The sequence below is a fragment of the Eretmochelys imbricata genome, chromosome 17 (genome assembly GCF_965152235.1).
Source record: "Eretmochelys imbricata isolate rEreImb1 chromosome 17, rEreImb1.hap1, whole genome shotgun sequence".
Classification (NCBI taxonomy): domain Eukaryota; kingdom Metazoa; phylum Chordata; order Testudines; family Cheloniidae; genus Eretmochelys; species Eretmochelys imbricata.
The window spans coordinates 20,208,629-20,228,714 of NC_135588.1; the positions used below are offsets into that span (position 1 = coordinate 20,208,629).

The 20,086-nt window shown below is 47.3% G+C and overlaps 2 protein-coding genes, 1 long non-coding RNA gene and 1 other non-coding gene across 6 annotated transcripts in view; 1 reads left to right on the forward strand and 3 right to left on the reverse strand.

Annotated features, from left to right (window-relative positions):
* Positions 1–5,282, reverse strand: part of AP2B1 (adaptor related protein complex 2 subunit beta 1) — a 97,835-nt gene extending 92,553 nt beyond the window's left edge. For 2 of the 3 annotated variants that reach the window (XM_077836325.1, XM_077836323.1), the window contains exons 1-2: positions 5,178–5,282; positions 1,013–1,070 (exon numbers count right to left, since the gene is read on the reverse strand). In XM_077836325.1, coding sequence (XP_077692451.1) covers positions 1,013–1,049 — 37 coding nt within the window. In that variant the 5' untranslated portion in view covers positions 1,050–1,070; positions 5,178–5,282. Of the gene's footprint in view, positions 1–1,012; positions 1,071–2,892; positions 2,965–5,177 lie in introns of those variants that run through there. The other variant, XM_077836324.1, reaches the window with a different exon arrangement.
* Positions 5,283–5,404: 122 nt separating this feature from the next.
* On the forward strand, positions 5,405–12,611 carry PEX12 (peroxisomal biogenesis factor 12). Its single transcript, XM_077836474.1, has 4 exons — positions 5,405–5,471; positions 5,848–6,016; positions 8,050–8,603; positions 9,413–12,611. The coding sequence occupies exons 2-4, from the start codon at positions 5,891–5,893 to the stop codon at positions 9,810–9,812; spliced, it is 1,080 nt and encodes a 359-aa protein (XP_077692600.1). The 5' UTR covers positions 5,405–5,471; positions 5,848–5,890; the 3' UTR covers positions 9,813–12,611.
* LOC144276415 (uncharacterized) lies at positions 11,396–14,940 on the reverse strand. The gene is made up of 2 exons (XR_013348242.1): positions 14,888–14,940; positions 11,396–13,033 (listed from the first exon to the last, which is right to left on the reverse strand). It is a non-coding gene; the product is annotated as an uncharacterized LOC144276415 (long non-coding RNA).
* LOC144276736 (Z30 small nucleolar RNA) lies at positions 13,465–13,560 on the reverse strand. Its single transcript, XR_013348314.1, has one exon. It is a non-coding gene; the product is annotated as a Z30 small nucleolar RNA (small nucleolar RNA).
* Positions 14,941–20,086: the final 5,146 nt, after the last annotated feature.

Here is a 20,086-nt window from a genome sequence, read left to right on the forward strand (position 1 = left end):
ACATTCTGGCACCGTGGAAGGAGCTAGAGACAAAAATCAACGTTCTACCCCAACCACCCAGACTCTGATCTGCAGCCACAACAAAACGCAGGATCAGTTCAGCAGCACTAAGGTCAATAGAAAAGGCAGAGTTTGGAGGCCTTGGAGTTAATGGTCCGTATTTACTGCTAGTCCTTTAGGCCAGAGTTTACGAGTAAGACAAATGACTCCACAGTGGTGAAGTAAGGTGAAGTGTGCATCATGGCTACTTTATGCCCATGATCCACGATATTTCAGAAACACTACCTCTTTTCAACAAGGTGTTATGGATGATCACTAGGGCTAAGTGACAACCATGGTTACAATACAGTCAAGGGAGAATCATGTGGAGCACAGCGGTGAGGAATTTGGTTGGGGTAGGGATGAATTGGATATCTGGCTCCTCTGGTAGATTTCCCCATGGATTTTGAGAAGGCAGCAAGAGAGGACCCACAACTTTTTAGAAAAGAGCCTGTTGTGAACTCATAACAAGCCTTCCAAATGGCTAAAAATGTGCACGCATAAACGCCCAGACCCTTCAAGCCTATTCTTCCCCACCACCCAACCCAAGCATACATCTAGTTGTCTGACTGGACAACTGTCCATGGTCCTGAACCCTTCAATCCAGCCCTAAACCTCCAAACAAGTCACTGTACGTTTCAAATCTCCAAGTTTTGCTTCCCTGATGCTCCGGAAAATCAGGGAGTCAGGAAAGGTAACTTGGGTCACTGAGTTTGCACACTGCAAGACTATTCAGCACTTCAGTCCTGCCTTTTCATTGCTACCGGAGGAAAAGGGGGAAGGAGGGGCTCAGTGACTGTTTCATGGCCTACTTTTGAAGAACTTCTCCCTGGATGATTGAAAGGAGAAATGGGGACAAAGCTAACAGGAGAGCACAAATTCTTCCAAGCGGAGTTCAAAAAAGGCACTTTAAAACGATAGCCACCCAGCATCTCCAGGAACCTGCAATATTTTGTAAGAGTTTAAAGCTAACCTTTTTTATTGGTTGTGAAATACTTCGAGTCCGTCATGGTTCCGATTCTTTAGCACACCTGCAAGAACAACGAACATCTGAATAGAAGTTGCAGTTGCTGTCAACCCACTATGCAAACCCCACACGCAGAGAAACAAGGCTTAGCAAGAATGCCATAAGGGAATAAGCAAGGGTTCTGTACATACAACCTTTGTGCTGCACCAACTAGTGAGGTAACTCAGCAAATACTTTTTTTAATCAAGGAAGTTTCAACTGAAGTTTGCTGGCAAAACATGGCAGTTTGTTTCTGATAGGGCAGGAAAGGGGTCCAACAATCTCCCACCCTGTTCTTTCAATCCTCCCTGGTGGGGATGCTTTTAATTATACTGAGGGGGAAGACCTTTATGTGTTCTCCAGATATTTCATTCACCTCCTCCCCTCAAAAGTGAGGTATACTTAAGAAGTATTCATTTATGGAAACCGATTCATGTTTCAGAACGATCCATTTCAGACAATGGAGGGATATAAGTAAGGAAAGGGTAGTCTCCCCCTACTGGTGCATTTTGGGGTTGCATCAGAGAAGGAACTGCAAAACAGACCGTTCCCCACATGCACCAAAAAAATGTTTTTCCTCATTCTTCGTAACACACAGCATCGCTTTTTTAAAAAGTGTTTTACAAGAAACTTATGGAAGCTTGAAGCTGAAATCTTTTCCATCTCACTGCCACGCCATCTGCACATTGGCCTGCTACTGTAGGGCTGCACTGCAAACGCTGGTTTGGTATTATAGGTACGTTGGTCATGAGGACCGGGTTCCATGGGCACACGTTGGTCTGTTACTATAGGACTGCAGTCACAATGGCTTCCCAACTACTTGCACTTTGTTTCACAAAACCTACTGGATTACTAACAACATGTACAAATTATAGGGACATCACAAACATATCAGGAAGAATGTAGAATCCATTTTACATTTTTTAAAAAATGTGATTGGTGGCGGCCATGGAGGAAAGAGACTTTCCCACAAGCTTTTAAACAGTACCTGGGGAAAAGACAAGCACAGGAGAAGGAAGCCTTATTTCTTTTGATTATGAAATTAGTATCACAGCCAAAAACCTGAAATACAACTTGCCCCTATAATTATCCAATCAATTCCTTTCCTAATTTTTCTCCCTCTCCTTTCCTGTTTTTGTCCGATCTCCTTTCTTGTCTTACGTGCATTTCTGTCGTCTCCATTTCTCGTGCTCTCCCTCTCTCCACTCATTACTGCTTCTCTCTCTCCAGCCCCTATTTCAGTCTTACGCTTCCATTTTTCCTGAAATAGGGACACCTCTGTTCTTCCTAACGACTCTCCCTCGGCTGAAAAGCTAGATGTGGATCCCCTTGTAACAGACTGAGCCTGCCCCCTCCTCCTGTCAGCCTGAAGTGTTGGATACAAAACAAGCCAGACATCTTTCCCGCACAGGCTGATTGTGCTGCCTCAAGAGCTCCCAGGCCCAAGGGAACAAATTTGGTTTTGAACTCTTTCTGTCCCAAAAGAATAGCAGACCAACACCACTTCCTGTTTGTGCTGCTCATCCCCCACCACCCTAAACACATCCTTTTGGAGCTCCTGGTCCTATCATACCTCCTTCCCTCATATTTTGTTTATATTCCCTCCTTTGCCTCCAGATGATGCTAATGCTGCTGCTTCTCTTGCTTCAGCAGTAAAGTTACTATGAGTAGTAGCAGCAGAGGTAATGAGATAATCCTGATCACTTTCAGTTTGCTCCATAGGGGAGACTCTAGGCACAGCTGTAGTCCCGTCCAGCTGCCAAGGAGTGGAAAATGGCAAATGTTATTCTCTATATGGCGTCATCCTCATCAGCTCTTGCCTGTGGTGCTCCTGCAGGTGTACCTACCCTCAGCCCAGCAGCTGCAGCAGGGTGACCTTGATCAGGATTGTTCACTCTGGTTCTGCTCCTGCTTCACCACTGGGCTAGCTTTGTGTTTGGGAGCAGCAACACAAGAGGTAATTTTGAAAACAGAGACAGAGGATACTCAAAACAAAAAGGGGGAGATATAGTATCACTTTGAATTTACACTCCTGAAGCTCACCAGTCTTGGCAGCAATGCCCATAGCTTTCCAAGAGAGGAAGTTGCTACAAGTCTCATTTCATAATTAAAAAGGCAGCCTACTTGCAGCTGCAATGTTATTGCTGACGCACTGCTTAGGATTTTAGCCTAGTTTGAAAGAGGACTTAAATGTCTTTCATTTACTAAAGTAATGGGCACAATACCAGTTTTTTGAGAATTAATGTAGTTCTCGCTATGCTTTAGTTTTCTTACACACAGGATCTACCACCCTGGCCAGACCCTGCACTGATTTAGTCTGGTATTCTAATAATGGCCAATACCTGGTTATTTAAGGAAAGGCCAGACACCCAATAACACACATTTTAATAGTGCAATGCTACACAGAGGAGGAAAATTCCTTGCTAAACTTCACAGGTAACCTTTATGCCCTGAGGCTTGAGATTTCATTACCCTTATTATTTTAGCTTGCTCAGCTACAAATGTCATTAGCAGTCATAAAATTACTCATCTTTTATTTAAATCTAGTCACAGTATGTCTTAATGACCTCCTGATTTGGCAGATACAAATAACATTTAAGACGATTATTTTATTAAGTACCACAGCTACAATATTCCAAATACAATATAAGGCTGCCTTTCCCCAGGGTGCAGAATATTTTGCTTCATTCTATGTTTGAGCTAGGTTCACACATGCTGTCAAAGGCAATTTCCCAGTGGTACTCAGTATAATCTGGTTTACTAAGCAAACACATTACAGGGCACAGCTAGTCTCACGTGAAACCAAGAAACAAAGAGAGACATGAGAGCTGTGATTCACAAATGACAATGGTTTCAAATAACTGTCAAGGAAATGCCAGCTTCTTCTGCACAATTCAAAACAGCAGGAAAGCTGAAACATTTTAAAAGATGGAAAACAGATATTTTTATTAGCAAGAACTGAAGGATGTTTAAAGATGACCAAGGTTATAAAGTAATTATAATTCATCATCCTGGAGCCCAGTGTCTTACCAGCACCTGCTAAACTCAGAACAGGTAAATGAGGAATGGTTTTGAGGTTTGCAACAAAAGGCCTACTTATCTGGGAGTGAATGAACAAGAACATGACAAGAAAATACCCAGTGGGCTCTAGTCTCATCTAGCAGCCCTGCTGGCTCACCAGCACGTTGTTCCTTTAAGTGTTTGAAATTCAAATTTAGATTGAACTAGATGCATCTAATTCAGTGACTAGAGCAAGAATAAAGAAATCACTACATCCAGAGACACAAACAGTCTCACACAATAGCGTCAAAGAAAGATGAGTCTTGTAAATGACAAACACTAACCCCGACCACCCAAAACTCTGTAACAGCAACCTACAGGCCCCATCTAGTTTTGTGCCGGGCCCTGGGTAATCTCAGTGGTGAGGACACTAGCCTTATTAAAAAATAATCGGGAAAAGTCTCAGGCGGAGACAATCTGAGCGGGTGATTAACCTGGGCACTCTGGAAGGGGAACAGTCCCAGCTGGGGCATGGAAGCTAGACCCGCTCTGGAGCGACGGGTGGGTCCCCAGCCTCTCTAGGGAACAGCCCCAGTTTCACCAGTTGACGCGCTGGGCCAGCCCAAGGATATAGCACAGCTCCTGGGCGGCGAGGGACGGTCTGAGCGGGGCGGGGGGCTGGCGCGCGTTACACGGGGCGGGCGCGTTACACGGGGCTGGGGGGGTCCCGTGCTCCACCAGTATCGAGGAACCTGGGCCCGGCTCCGCCAACGTTTGGCCTTAAGGCGCTTCGGGGGGACGCGGGGCCCAGGGCGGCCAGCGCGGGTCCCGGTCCGTCCTGGGCACCGCCACGAACCACACACACCCGGGGGGGGGGGGGGCGGGTGCCCCGGCGAAGGGGGGGGCGAGGGGCCGCAGCCTCCAATCTCTCCGCCCGGCCCTGGCGAGGCGAGAGCGGCACTGGGAACAAAGGGCGGCGGGGCCCGCCGGGGACAGCTCCCGCCCCGGCGCCGCAGGGCCCTGCCCCCGCCCCCGGGGCGCCTCTTCCCCTCCGGAGCCCCCCGCCCCGGGCCCGGCCCCCCAAGCCGGGCCTGCTCCATGGGCCGGGCGGGCGGGGCCGGCCCCCACTCACCGGGGCGTCGGGCACAGGGCGGGGCAGGGACACGGACACACACCGCTGCGGAGGAGGAGGCGGCGGCGGCAGCTGGGGACGGGAACCGGAAGCGAGGCGGCTCGGAAGACTCAAAGCGATAGAGTTCCCCCCTCCCCTCGCCTAGAGTGTCCGCGCCGCCGCGGCCATAGAGACCCGGCTGGGGGCAGAGCGTCGCCTCTTGCTCCCGCTTCCGGGGGCTGCTCTCAAGTGGGGCCCGGGATGCTCCCCCCGCCCCCCGGGAGGGGCGCTGGCCAGCCTGGGCCCGGCGCTGGGGTAAGGGTGGGGCGGGGCCGGGCCGGTGAGACCCCGCCCCGCCCCCCTGGAGCCTGGCCCCCCAGATCCCCCCGCCCGCGGCGGGGTCGCTGCATGGCGGCCCGCGGGCCCGGCGGCTCCGCCCCCGCCCCATCTCGGCCGGCCCCTTGGCGTGACCCGCGGCCCCGCCCCACCGGCCTGCGGGCGCCGCTTCACCCCCCTGCTGAGGCAGCCCAGCTCGCCCACGCCCGCGCGGGGCCCCGTCGCTGCCCCTCCAGCCCCCGCGCATGGGGCACAGAGGCCAGCGTCGCAGCCGCTGCTCGGCCTGCAGCCCTTTCCCGCGGGCTGGGCGGGACTTTCCGCATTAACCCCCCACCCCCTGTCTCCTTTGTCCCAGGTACCGTGGGGAAAGGTCGGGATCCTTCTGCGGGGGGGAAGCCATGGCCGAGCATGGGGCTCATCTCACCGCTGCTTCAGCCAGCGATGACAGGCCTTCCGTCTTCGAAGTGGTGGCCCAGGACAGCTTGATGTCAGCCCTGAGACCTGCACTTCAGCATGTGGCCAAGGTAAAGATGCCCCCCCTCCCCCAGACTTTAGAGGGGAGCTGGTATCCACAGAGCAGGGGAAACGTGAATGTATAAAAATATGACACCCAGTGAGTTTGGTGTTAGGTTACAGCCAAGTTAAAAGGGGGGGTGTGTTTCCTAGGGGGGAATGGTACCTTCTAAAGCAAGGGTTCTCAAACTGGGGGTTGGGATCCCTCGGGGGGTCACGAGGTTATTCTATGGGGGGGTCGTGAGTTGTCAGCCTCCACCCCAAACCCCACTTTGCATCCAGCATTTATAATGGTGTTAACTATATTTTAAAAAGTGTTTTTAATTTAATAAGGGGGGGTCGCACTCAGAGGCTTGCTGTGTGAAAGGGGTCACCCGTACAAAAGTTTGAGAACCCCTGTTCTAAAGTCTCCGCCTGGGGGCTTCTGCGTATAGCATTGAAGTCTCGATGACTGCGCTACTGGATTGCGTTTGCAAAGCTTTAGGGCAGCAGTGTTATTTTAAGGAAGGGCACGTGCCAGTACTTTCACTGGAAACACCTAGTGGCAGGGGTTTACTACTCCATCATAAACATGTGCTATGGATTGAACCTTGAAAGATCATTTTTTGTGTGTCATGATTCTGAAAATAAGTGACAGTGTTCAAGCTGAATCATAATTCGAATTTGTGTCAAGCATGTGCTTGGTGTCAGTTAGCCTATCCATGAGAAGAAGTACAGGCTAATGATTTAAGCAGAATCAGGACTTCTGTAGCCTATTCCTGGCTCTGACACTGACTCTCCATAGACCCTAGGCAAGTCACTTAATTTCTCTGTGCCTTGGTTTTTCTACCTGTAAAATGGGGGATAATCCATACTTACCTCGCACAGAGGTTGGGAGAGCTAATTCATTAGCATTGGGAAAGCACTTTGGTGATCGTTGAATGGAAGGTGCTATAAAAGGGCCAAGTGCTGTCTTAGGCTACAGAACTCTTGTGCCTGTCATTGACTCAGTATAGCACACAGCTTGCAACCTCTCTCCACTGCTGATGCTATAATGGCACAGGAGCTGAGAATTCTGGACTCGCAAAAAGAAAGTCAAAGGGCTCCTCTGTGTGGAAAGTCGCCCTGTGGTGGGTACATGACATTTCCTTTGTGCTGTTGAAGAATGGGATAAATTGCATATAATTAATGCACTGATTAGCACTCTCCATCTTCAGATCACTGCACAAACATTAATTAATCCTCTCAGTAAGCCTGTGAGGGAGGAAAATGTTCTCTCCAGCTAGGGACACTCAAGCAGTGAGGTGAAGTGGCTTGTCCAAAAAAACAGATGAAGTCAAAAGTAGAACTAGGACTGACTGGCGCTCATGAGGTCTTGGCTCCAAGTCCTGTGCTTAGACCAACTTTTTCTCTAGCACACGAAGGGATGAGTGCCTAGATCTAAGTCTTTCTGCCTGGACTGTTGCTGACAATGCTACTTTAGTTCCAGACATGGGGTACTAAGGCATTTATATTGAAGAAATGTTCATGGAGGGAAAACACAAATATATACAGTGCATTTGAGTCTTTGATTCAGTGAGGATACATATGCAGACAGTTAATGTTTTAGGGGATGCACTTTCATTATTGGGGAATGAGGGTGATCACTACCATGTCCCCTGTGAAATGCCCTTTACTCGCCTTTCACCCCTGGAATTCGCATCTGGCTTAAGTCACACATAGATACAGTATTGCCAGTCATATGCTGGTAGCAAACTGAAGGATTTAATTTTCCACAAAAAGAACGAGGAGTACTTGTGGCACCTGAGAGACTAACAAATCTATTTGAGCAGAAGAGACTAACAGATTTATTTGGGCATAAGCTTTCATGGGCTAAAACCCACTTCAAAATTTATAAATTTTCCACAGGGCCAAAGTTCTATTAGCCAGTGTCTTATTCTGATCACTGCTCAAGTCTGTGTTTCTGAACCGTTTCTTATACTGGATACATAGGTCATAATTGTTTTAACTGATTGAGTGGGTCTTTGACACCACTTCCTTCCCTGTTCCATGGATCTTATTTTAGGTGCTTGCTGAATCCAATCCCGGCCGCTATGGCTTCCTCTGGCGTTGGTTTGATGAGATCTACACCCTCCTGGATCTGTTGCTCCAGCAGCATTTTCTGTCCCAGTTTAGTGCCTCTTTTTCAGAAAACTTCTATGGCCTAAAGAGGATAGCGGTGGGAGACAGCAAGGGGCTGCATCAGCTGGCCAGTGCTGGGTTGCCAAAGAAGGAACACTGGAAGTCTATCCTCTTGTTGGTTCTCATTCCTTATCTGAAAACAAAGTTGGAGAAACTGGTCTCCAGTCTGAGGGAAGAGGACGAATATGCCATCCATCCTCCATCATCATCCTGGAAGCGCTTTTACAGGGCCTTTTTAGCAGCCTATCCCTTTGTAAACATGGCCTGGGAGGGCTGGTTTCTCAGCCAGCAGCTGTGCTATATCCTTGGTAAGGCTCAGCATCATTCCCCGCTGTTGGCCCTGGCTGGTGTACGCCTGGTTAGACTGACAGCAGAGGACATCCAGGTGTTGGAGCAGAAACTAGCAGCAGCTACTGCAAGCCAGCAGCCAGCTCACAGGTGAGTTAGAAAGGAGCCAGACAAATAGAGCTTAGAATTATTGCAGTGTTACGTGGGAATTTGGGGCTGTCTTTCTATTCCCCAGATGGTGCTTTAGCATAAAACTGTCTCAGTGTTAAGAGGTACCAAAAGGGGGTCAAACAGGGCTCCTATTATTGTCACATATGTTTCCTTCATTTTTAAAAGCTCAATGTGACTTCCTTTGAAGGGGGGAGCAGAGTCTGGTAGCCTGCCTGTCAGAGTTAATTTCAGAGGTCCCTGGTTCCAAAACTGCCTTAATTTGCAGGAGTTCAGTCTCTGTGACCTGTTCAATCCTTGGGTAGTCTTCTGAAACTGCCACTGAACGAGTGAGTGGGACGGACCAGTTGTCCACTAGTGGACTGGGACTAGCAATTCTGTTCCTACAGAAATCCTGACCAGAAGGCAATGAGTTCTGGACACTCCCAACCTGAGCCTGCTTTGAAACTAAAGCATGGGTTAATTCCTTTGTACCCCAATCCTTCTCAACCCCAGTCCTTCCACCTAAGAACTTCAATGGGCCTGGACCTATTTTCCAAGTTTTAAATTTCTGTGCCCCATGCACCAAATTACACCTCCCTAAAATACCTGTGTTGTTCATTTCCTCAGTTGATTCTAAATAATGTAAACATCACACATTTGTAACAAGGTATCCTTTTAAAAAGCAGTAGCTGACTAGCCCTGAAGTCTCCCTCTGGTACGCAGTCATGTATTGCCTCTGCACTATTAGTTTACACAGGTGACTAGGCGGGGTGCTAATTATCGGTCTGTACCTTATCTCCCTGCTGCAGCATTAAGGAGCAAGTGCAATCAGCGGTGAAAAAAGCATTGGGAGGTGTTGCCTTATCCCTGTCCACCAGCCTCTCCGTGGGTGTGTTCTTCCTGCAGTTTCTGGACTGGTGGTACTCATCTGAGAACCAGGAGACCATCAAATCATTGACTGCATTGCCTACTCCTCCGCCACCCGTGCACCTGGACCATGGCACAGGCTCACCTCTCGTACCAAAACTGAAGACCGTCTGCCCGTTGTGCCGCAAAATCCGAGCCAACGACACAGTCCTCTCCACATCCGGCTTTGTGTTTTGTTATCGCTGCGTCTACACTTATGTAAAGAGTCACCAAAGGTGCCCCATCACTGGCTATGCTACAGAGCTGCAGCACCTTGTTAAGCTGTACTCCCCTGAAAGCTGAAGGGAGTGCACTGCACTGATACTTACAAAGCAGATATATGATGGGTGCGGGCCTGTATACTCTAGGTTCTTGTCTACCTGGAACACAACTTTTCTGCCAGCCGGACTGTGTATAACACATTACTAGGGCAGCAAAAGGTACAGTGACCGTTCATGAGCAGAATAATCAGACTCTAAGGCACATTTGGAGACTAAGTTCAGCAGCAGCACTAGAGTTTTCGTTGCCTTAAATGCTGCTCTATCCAATTCCAAGATGCAAGGGCTAGGTTGACAGCCTCTCAACCAGAAAGCTCTGGTACTGACCACTGTCAAAGGCAGATATGGGCCTCAAAAAACCACTGATCAGCTTCAGCCTGGCCCTTCCTACATTCCTAAGAGTCATCACGTTCTCCCTAGCTCTGCTTCTAGACTACTTCATCTTAGAATTCACAAGAGAGCATGAACAGAGCTGTGCCCCCCAATTCATATCAGTTTGCCATAAATTTAGGCTTCTCCCCCCACCATTCCCCTTGGACAACTTGGGCTGAAGTTAGCAAGCCAGGCAGCACAAGCACGAACCAGGGAACGGATGCCCTCTGTCTGAATTGGGTTTGAGCATATGTGACTGAAGCCAGATAAAAACCGAACTGTGCCAATTCAGACTTGCTTTGTTGAATGTATCCTCAAATCTGGTAGCGACTACTGGCATAGCAAAGCCGCTTCTCTCTTCCTTCCTATCTATCAGGACACTGGGAATTAGGACCTAACTAGACTCATTCCACTTCTGTTATCTAATGGTTTAAACCACTGGTAAACTGCTTATCTGAAAGTTTATATTTGCATGAATGAATCAGACTGCAGTTGCTTTCATCATAACATATGGACAGCTGGTGGAGACCCAATGGATCAAAGTAAAATCACACATTGTGAAAATTGTGATCCGAAAGCAGTGCCCTCATATTGAAGAGGAGCCAAGACTCAGGCTGCAGCTTGCCACTTTTAATTAGGACTGGTGTAGAGTAGCTTCCTTTAGCACCTTACGTCCATTTGGTCAAACTGAAATGTCTCCTTTGATCTCTAAGCAGGCAGACTATAGAAGTTGGCTAGTGGTGATTTTAAGGTGATTCCTGCTTCCACAGCACTCTGGTTGATCTAGTTTAGCACAGATAATTTTAGACAGTTTGAAGGAGTAGCTTTTCATGAAGTGTGAACCTTGTTTTCTACAGAGGGCAGCAGTAGACTATCCTAGCTGGTATGGTATTACAATACATTATAGAAACAGCAGTTTAGCCTTCTAACAACTTGCTGCAAAGAACTTGTATAATCTTTTCACATTAAGAGCCAAGTTCTTCTTTTTTAATCCTTTGAGGCACAAGAAGGGTCCTTAACTCCTGTACACTGTTAAAATGAAAGCTGTCATTTTAGATACCAGACAAGTGCTAATGGCACCTCTACCTTTGGAGGCATATTAACAGGAAGTCAGGTTCATTTTGCTGCCTCCTGCTGGGATCTATAAATATAGACACTTCACCAGCTTAAGTGAGCTCATGTAAACACACCTTATTGAAAAAAGTCACATTCAGTGAAAGATTATCCAATATTGAGTAGATTTTACAAGGCTTTTAATATGAATTAATTCCAAATCTGAGCTATATCTATTACATCTTGCTTCAGCAAATATTTCCCAACAGTTGTTACATTTTTTTCTGAAAAATTGATAACCAAGATGCTCCAGGAGAGCAATACAACATGGCCAGCCCCAGAAGGCTTGATTACACAGACCTACAAACGTAGTCCCACTGACTCAGTACAACTGCTCATGTAAATAAAGGCTACCAGACTGGGGCTAGAGTGTTTATTAAAAAGGTAGTTTTAGGATTTTTTTTCCTAGGGTCTTTTGGTGTCCAATAGTGCTGCTCTCTCTCAGCTAGCAGAAGTGAAGAAAACAGTTTCAGTCTCCTTATTGCAGCCTATAACTGATCACTGACTTTTCCATTGAATTACGCTTAGTCTTATTGACTTTGAGCCTTTTAAATTAATTTTAAATCAATGATTCATTAGTGTCATGACCTAAGATTTATGTAATTTTAAAGTTAGTTAGTACAGTAACTCATTTAGTCATCCCAGTGAAAGTTGTTTCATTGCTGATCGATTAGGGAACATGCTCGTTTAAAGTTGTGCAATGCTCCCTTATAATGTTATTCAGCAGCCACCTGCTTTGTTCACTGCTTGCAGAAAGAGCAGCCTATTGGAGCTAGCTGGTGGGGGCTTGGAACCAGGGTGGACTGGCAGGCCCCCCGCTCCCCACAGTTCCCTGTGCTGCAGTCGCCTAGCAGGCTATCAATAGCCAGGCAGTTCAGCTGTCCCTCTCGGGAGCCTCCTGCTTGCTGTGCAGAAGGGGGAGAGGGGTGCTAATGTCAGTGTTTCCCCTACTCCTGCCCCTCCCCCCCGTCCTGTACCCCTTCTCCATAGGGCAAGGGGCCATGACAGGGCTCAGGACGGAGGGAGCTTGCTGGCAGCAGCTGCTGTCTCAACTTGCTGATCTACTTAAAAAGGCAGTGTACTTAGCGTGGGGTCAGCGTAAAGGGGCAATGCGTGTCTGTCTCTCTTACACATGGTGTGTGTCTGTGTCTCTGCCATGCCGTCTCCCTCCATTCTTCCGGCTGCCTTGTAGAGCGTGAGGCTACATTGACAACAATGTTTTAACCCTTGAGGGCTAAGCCAAGTGCTAGTTTAATATCCCACCCTCTTACTTCACCACCTCAACCAAGCTTCACAATCATCATTGCTGTGTACAGTATTAAATTGTTTGTTTAAAATGTACTGTGTCTATATATCTTTTGTCTGATGAAAATAATTTCCCTGGAACCTAACCCCCCACAATTTACATTAATTCTTATTGAGAAATTAGATTTGCTTAACATCATTTTGCTTAAAGTAGCATTTTTGAGGAACATAACTCCTCGCTTAACATTGTAGTTACTGTACATGACACTGGAACTTCAGTCTGTATTTGCACTTCAATTATTGTTTTAAGTAGAAAAATTAATAAATCTTTTTCTACCCCAGCACCTCTTTCTAATGAAGCAGGCTTTACTTAACTGGTCACATCCTTTAAGCATTCAGTATTGCTCTAAAATCCCCACCCAAGTCTGACAAAGATACTGCGTTGGATTTGATGCTCCAATTAGTTCATTGTGCTCCATGTGAACAGACATCTGAACACGAAACTGTTACTCAAACCTGGAAGAAAATGAAAGCTGAATTAGAACACAGTTTAAAAAAGCCTCATTAATAGCTATTGCATAATTTACTCAATTACAATTTAACCAAGTTTGCTTATTTTGTAAAAAGGTAAATAAAATGGAACACCCAAGATTCAATAGGCCACCCTCATTATAAGGAAAAGAGAATTTAGGAATGTAACCTGCTTTCACTATATCCTCAGAAATAAGTCAAGATGCAGTGGTCCTAACACAACTGATTACTCAAAAAATGAGTTAGTGCAAAGCTTTATATAAGAAGCCAACACTGGATTTCTCTCATTTTCCCTCACTAATAGCTCCTACCAGGATGGCTGCTTAGATACATAATTCAATTGGTTTAAAAGGATGTATAAAAATATTTAGTGTCCAAAGAATGAATAATTAATTCTAGATGAATGTAACCAGAATCAGCTCAGAGAGAAGATTACATTATCACACCCTGGTCAGAACCAAGACAAAATCTTGGCAATACCAGGTCAAACTATACTTCACTCATCATTGCTTTAGGCACATCTCACTCTTCCAACACAGAACCTACTTTCTGTGGCAAAAAGCACCACTAACTGATTCTAATTCTGGAACTGAAATGCTATTTTTAGACCAGAGATACTGAGACCTTAGTAGTTCAGGAGCCAAATTGACAATCAACATTACCCAAAAGAGCCACAGTAGTAAGAGTTCATTATTTTTCATTTACTGTTTTTAAATATTTTATATACTTTCACAGCAAAATGACTGACCAAGTGTTATTTTATCAACTACAACTGGTTAACAACATAGTAAAGGCATCCTGATTGGTTAATAATTAAGTCACACAATGTATTAATACCATGTGTTGCAAAGAGCTGCAGGAGACACATTAAAGAGCCACTTGTGGCTTGTGAACCTCAATCTGAGTATCACTGCTTTAGACAGTGTTCTCTTTCCTGCCTTTACCTTCCCTCCCCAAAATGAAGCAGCACAGAGTCAACGGAAGAATCGTTGGGAGGTTTGCAATCCATGTGAGGCCTGGTCCACACTTAAATCTTATACTGGAATAGCTATGTCAGTCAGGGGTGTGGAAAAAACCACAACCCCGATATCAACATAGCTAGCTAGCAAGAACCCCAACTCTGACAACCGAAGAGTGCTTCAGTTGGCTTAACTAATGGCATTGGTGAGGTGGTGCAGAAAAAGCCCTCTTGGTGTATGCCGGGGCTAGGCTGGCACAGCTCTACTGGCATTGATTGGCTCTGTAGTGCCGACCCCTAGCCCTGCTCTGCACCGAAAACGTGCGCTGACTTAGCTGTGCTGCTCGGCGCTGTGAAAAATGCTGCAGACACCGCTAGGTCAAGGGAACAATTCTTCCACCAGGCTAGCTACCGCCTCTTTGGGAGGTGGATCAGTAACAGCATGGCTGTAGCCGGCGGCCACGCTAAGGTCGCTGTAGTGCAGCAGTGGCCACAGGCTGAGTGAGCAGCAAGGAGATGGCGCGACCTTGTGCCCCACGCAGCCCCCCAAGCACAGACACCGCCAGGGAGGCGGGGGCTGCCCCGCCTGGACACGGTAGCGGCCGCCGAGCAGAGCAGGAAATGGACCTCAGAGCCCATTAAAACCAGCCACTTCACTGAGTCCCCACGACTCTGCCCAGACGAGGCGCCCCAGCCCCGGCTCTGCCCAGACGAGGCCGCCCGGCCCGCTCGGCCCGGCCCGGCCCAGCCCCAGCCCCAGCCCCGGCCCCGGCCCCGGCCCACTGCCCCCAGCTCGGCCCAGCCAGCCAGCCAGCCCAGTCCAGCCCAGCCCGCTGCCCCCGGCTCTCCCGGCCCGGCCCGGCCCGCCCCGCCCGGCTCACCAGGCTCCATACCGCGCTCCGCCATGCTGGACTACGAGCCCAGTGACCCTTCCTGGCAGCCAATCACAGCGCCCCGTCTGGGTCACGGGTCAGCTGACCCAGGCGGCGGGCGGGGCTCTGGAACCTCGTTGCTGCGCTGAGCGGGGGCGGGGCGGGCTCCGGGAGGAGCTCGGGGCCCGAAGCAGGAAGGGGCGGGGTCTAAGCAGGAAGGGGCGGGGTCGAGGCGGCGGGAGGTTGAGCTCGGTCCGGCAGCGGGCGCCAGGTCAGACTCGCTGCCCCGGGGCGGGGGCGGAGCGCGGCCTGGTCCCCCCTCCCCCCCCCGGACACGGCGTGTGCCCGCCGCGGCCCTTGCGTCAGTCTCGGGCTTGTGTCGCCCAGAGCAGCGACTGTGTCTTGGTCTGTGGGGGGGCCGATTTATATACCCCGAGGACGTGCAGCAGTGGGTGTCACCGCGCACCCTGTAAGGGGATCCCGCTCTCCTGCTGGTATTAGCCTGGCTGAAGCGCTCGCTCCGGTCACAGGGTGTATGGCGACACCCACTGTTTCGTGTCCTCTGTGTATATAAATCTCCCCACTGAACGCATCCCATGAAGTGGGCTGTAGCTCCCCAAAGCTCATGCGCCAATAAATTAGTTAGTCTCTAAGGTGCCACGAGTCCTCCCGTTCTTTTCATCAGAGGGGAGGGGCTAGTCTCCGCTTGTGCCCCTGGCGCTGGGGGTTAGCACTTTGGTTAAAAACAGAGGCAGGGTGATTGAGGTAAGAAAGAGCTGGTAATTAAATTAGGGATCTGGAGGAGAATACAGAATGGGGGGAACTCAGAAGAAATATAGCCGAGTTCTCTGAGCCAAGGTTACATTCAGAAAAGAGGGAGATGTGAGGGGGACAGGTGAGAAGAAGGGGCCAAAACCAAGTGAAGGGCTAGCAGTGGTATCGAGAAGTTCCCACTCTACCTGTGGTAGATATGTGGCCCCATCACTGTAGTATCCGAGCGCTTCACAATGTCTAACCTATTTCTTCTCACAGCCCCTCGGAGAAGTAGAACTGTGCTATTATCCCCATTGTACAGATGGGGCACAGAGGCACACACAGACTAACAGCCAGATTTCCAAAGGTATTTAGGCACCTAATGGGATTTTCAAAAGCACCTAGAAAGTTAGGTGCTTTGTAAACCCCACTAGATGCCTAGCTGCATTTTGGGGTGCCTAAAAACCTTTGAAACACTGGCCTGAGGTCATTCAGGAAGTCCATGGGGAAATAGAACCCAGGTCTCTGAGGGCTAGCTTTCTGTCCACTGGACCAGCCTTTCTCTCTGCCGCATGCTGCAAAAAAAAAAAAAAGAGAACTCTTATACATGGGAGCAAAACCAAGAAGGCCAGCTCTCTGAGACTCCCAGGCTATTGGGAAGGATGTCATGGTTGACAGCATGAAAAGCAGCACAGAGGTCAGGAAGGATGAAGAAAGAAAGAGAAAGAATGAGAGTCAGATGAGAGGAGATCATTTAACCACCAAGGGGTTGCAGGTTCTGCCCCATGCTGGGCTGTAGAGCAATGGCTGCTGTGAAATTTTATATTTTAACTGAAAACCATTTTGTTTTGTCATTTTTTGTTCAGAGTTTGGGAAAAGGAAGGAATGAGAAAGTACTGTATGAATATCAGATGTGTTTATGCCTCAAATTCTTCAGGTTTCAGCTGTATTCAGGCCAATTCAAGAACAAAGAACAGAAATTGCATCCATAGAGTCCATAAAGTTGATTGTTATTGTCACGATTTGTATTATTTGTGATATTGTATTATTGTGTCAATAGCCTCTGTTTGCCAGAAGCTGGGAATGGGTGACAGGGGATGCATCACTTGATGATCACCTGTTCTATTCATTCCCTCTGAAGCACCTGGCATTGGCCACTGTCGGAAGACAGGACACTGGACTAGATGGACCATTGGTCTGACCCAGTCTGGCCATTCTTATGTTCTTATTCACTACCACCATCTGCGCTCAGCATTGTTCAGAATATGCCAGAAAATATAGTCCCTGAGCCAATGTGTATCAAATAGTAGCCCTGGATAAGATGGCTGAAGATAGTTAAGTATGAAGTCTATAATTATTGAACACATGTTAATATCCATGAGTGGAGGCGCTGATGGCAATAGAAGTTTTACCTGATTAAGGACTGGAAGATTTGACCGTCCAACTTTTTTTTTTTTTTCGAGAGGAAGAGCTGCCCAGGGCTCCTGTGCCTGTTTATTTTCCTCTCCTGCCTGCAGTGGCCCTGATATACCTCAGAAGAACTTTAAAATGTGGAATTTTCTTGGTGTTTGGTTTTAAATATTCATTCGCCTGTGAGAACTTCAACTCAGTCATTGTGGTGTTGTTCTGAAGAGCCTTCTGGAAAGTAACTAGCCTTTAAACAGAAGTGAGCAGTGTTGCCAACTCTCATGATTTTGTCATGAGTCTCATGATAATTATTGTTTTCTTTAAAGCCCCAACTCCTGCAGTCAAGTGGATCTGTGATGATTTCAGCCTTCCTTCTTAAAGAAAAAGTGAGTTTCTGGCCCTCATGGCTGTGGAGAAAGATTCAAAATGTGACCCAGTGCACCCTCAAGGCTCAGAAAGTAGAAAGCAAATAAAAAGAACACCAAATCTGTTATTTTTAAACACTTTCATGATTTTTAAGCCAATCTCATGATTTTTGGTGAGCCTGACTCATAATTTTTGAACATTTGGGATTGGCCATACTGTGAAAGTGACTTGAAAGTGTCAGTTTCACCCCTGGTTAAAGTCAGTTTCTAGTCTAATATTTGTAGTGAGGTGTCAAGGTTCCTTCCCCACTCTGAACGCTAGGGTACAGATGTGGGGACCTGCATGAAAAACCTCCTAAGCTTCTCTTTACCAGCTTAGGTCAAAACTTCCCCAAGGTACAAAATATTCCACCCGTTGTCCTTGGATTGGCCGCTACCACCACCAAACAAATACTGGTTACTGGGGAAGAGCTGTTTGGACACGTCTTCCCCCCAAAAATACTTCCCAAAACCTTGTACCCCACTTTCTGGACAAGGTTTGGTAAAAAGCCTCACCAATTTGCCTAGGTGACTACAGACCCAGACCCTTGGATCTTAAGAACAATGAACAATCCTCCCAACACTTGCACCCCCCCCCTTTCCTGGGAAATGCTGGATAAAAAGCCTCACCAATTTGCATAGGTGACCACAGACCCAAACCCTTGGATCTGAGAACAATGAAAAAGCATTCAGTTTTCTTACAAGAAGACTTTTAATAGAAATAGAAGTAAATAGAAATAAAGAAGTCCCCCCTGTAAAATCAGGATGGTAGATACCTTACAGGGTAATTAGATTCAAAACATAGAGAACCCCTCTAGGCAAAACCTTAAGTTACAAAAAAGATACACAGACAGAAATAGTTATTCTATTCAGCACAATTCTTTTCTCAGCCATTTAAAGAAATCATAATCTAACACATACCTAGCTAGCTTACTTACTAAAAGTTCTAAGACTCCATTCCTGGTCTATCCCCGACAAAGCAGCATATAGACAGACAGACCAGACCCTTTGTTTCTCTCCCTCCTCCCAGCTTTTGAAAGTATCTTGTCTCCTCATTGGTCATTTTGGTCAGGTGCCAGTGAGGTTACCTTTAGCTTCTTAACCCTTTACAGGTGAGAGGATTTTTTTCTCTGGCCAGGAGGGATTTTAAAGGGGTTTACCCTTCCCTTTATATTTATGACATGAGGTATCACCCCTAGAGCCCCAGGCAGGTGCAGTATAAAGTTGCGGGGCCTTTCCCTAGTAGGATGTTTCCAAACATTAAATGGTCTATTCCAAGCTTGGTGAACTGCAAAAAGTAAATAGCCTAAATGATAGAAAGTAATCTAGATTTTTTTCTACAATTGTTTCCATTGTTATATTCAAGAGTAAGCATATGCTTTAAAATGTTAAGCCTGATCAGTGTCCCTTAAGTGACATGACACAAGATGTCAGAACATGTTAGTATTAGAGCTGAATGGGTCTCATATTTATTTAATTTTCTTTCTGTATATAGGAATTAGATACAGTGCTCCCGTCAGCTAATTTCTAAATTATTGTCTGGAAAAAAAAAAGTTTTCAGGTGCCTAAGTAGCCCACGTAATCACAGTTAAAGTTGCCCCCATCCCCCATCCCAAAATCTGAAATAGTGCCCCTGCATGAACTTCTTAAATTCTTTTTTGAATCCCATTATAGTTTTGAACTTCACAACATCCCCTGGCAATGAGTTCCACAGTTCTCATCTGCTCATTTGGCAGATTCTCACACAACCACCTCCGTGTTTTTTCCCGTGCAGACGCCTTGGCATGTTACAAGCTTCCTGAGCTCATCTGTAAGGGTCCCTACTCTATCCACATTCAAGTCCCTCCTAAAGACCCACCTCAGCCATGCTGTCTAGAGTGACTTTTGTTGATTTTTAAATAAAAAGGGTGTAAGTTGCCTATTGTTATTTCCCTTCCTCAGAGCTCTGTTCCTAGGTTGGGAACACCTCCTATCAGGGACTGTCCTTGTTAAGTGTTTGGAAAGTGCCTAATACATAGTGGGCACCACTGCAAATAAATTATGAAGAAGAAGAAGAAGAAGAAGAAATCGTCCTTGGGTCTGGTTCACTGCTTGTCTCAGAACGGGTTAGGCATGGAATGTGGGGCTGTACTCTGAAAAGTGACTACGTCAACCTATCAGTCACTCCACTCAGCAGGTCAGGGCAGTATTCAGAGTCAGGGCTGCTCACTTGAGTGTTTAACTTCTAATGGGAACTGGGTGCCCAGATCTTTCTGGGAGCTTTGAAAATCCCACCCTTCACCTTCAAATACTGTACAAATTAATTAATCCTCACATCCTCCAGGTGAGGTCTGTGGTATTAGCCTCATTGTACAAATGTAAGAGTGGAGGCAAAGAGAGGTTAAGGCCTTGTCTACATGCAAAGTGGGACCAGAATAACCAGCTGGGGTTTAATTCACACCTTCAGGTGTTTCAGGGCATGTCTCTGGGGGTGGACACTCTTATAGCAGAACCACAGGGTCCCATACCAGGGGGTAGCCTGTTAGTCTGTATCCACAATTTCCTTGGTTACAAAGAAATCAGATGAGGTTTTGCAGCATCCTGTTTCTGGCTTCGGGGGTAGACCTCAGCAGTTCCTGGCCCCCTCGCCTGTCTTCCTGCTGGC

Coding starts and splice junctions, on each gene's coding strand:
- PEX12 (XM_077836474.1), top strand. CDS start 5,891: ATGGCCGAGCATGGGGCTCATCTCACCGCTGCTTCAGCCAGCGATGAC. Junction 6,017..8,049: donor CACTTCAGCATGTGGCCAAG/GTAAAGATGCCC, acceptor ATCTTATTTTAG/GTGCTTGCTGAATCCAATCC. Junction 8,604..9,412: donor AGCCAGCAGCCAGCTCACAG/GTGAGTTAGAAA, acceptor TCCCTGCTGCAG/CATTAAGGAGCAAGTGCAAT.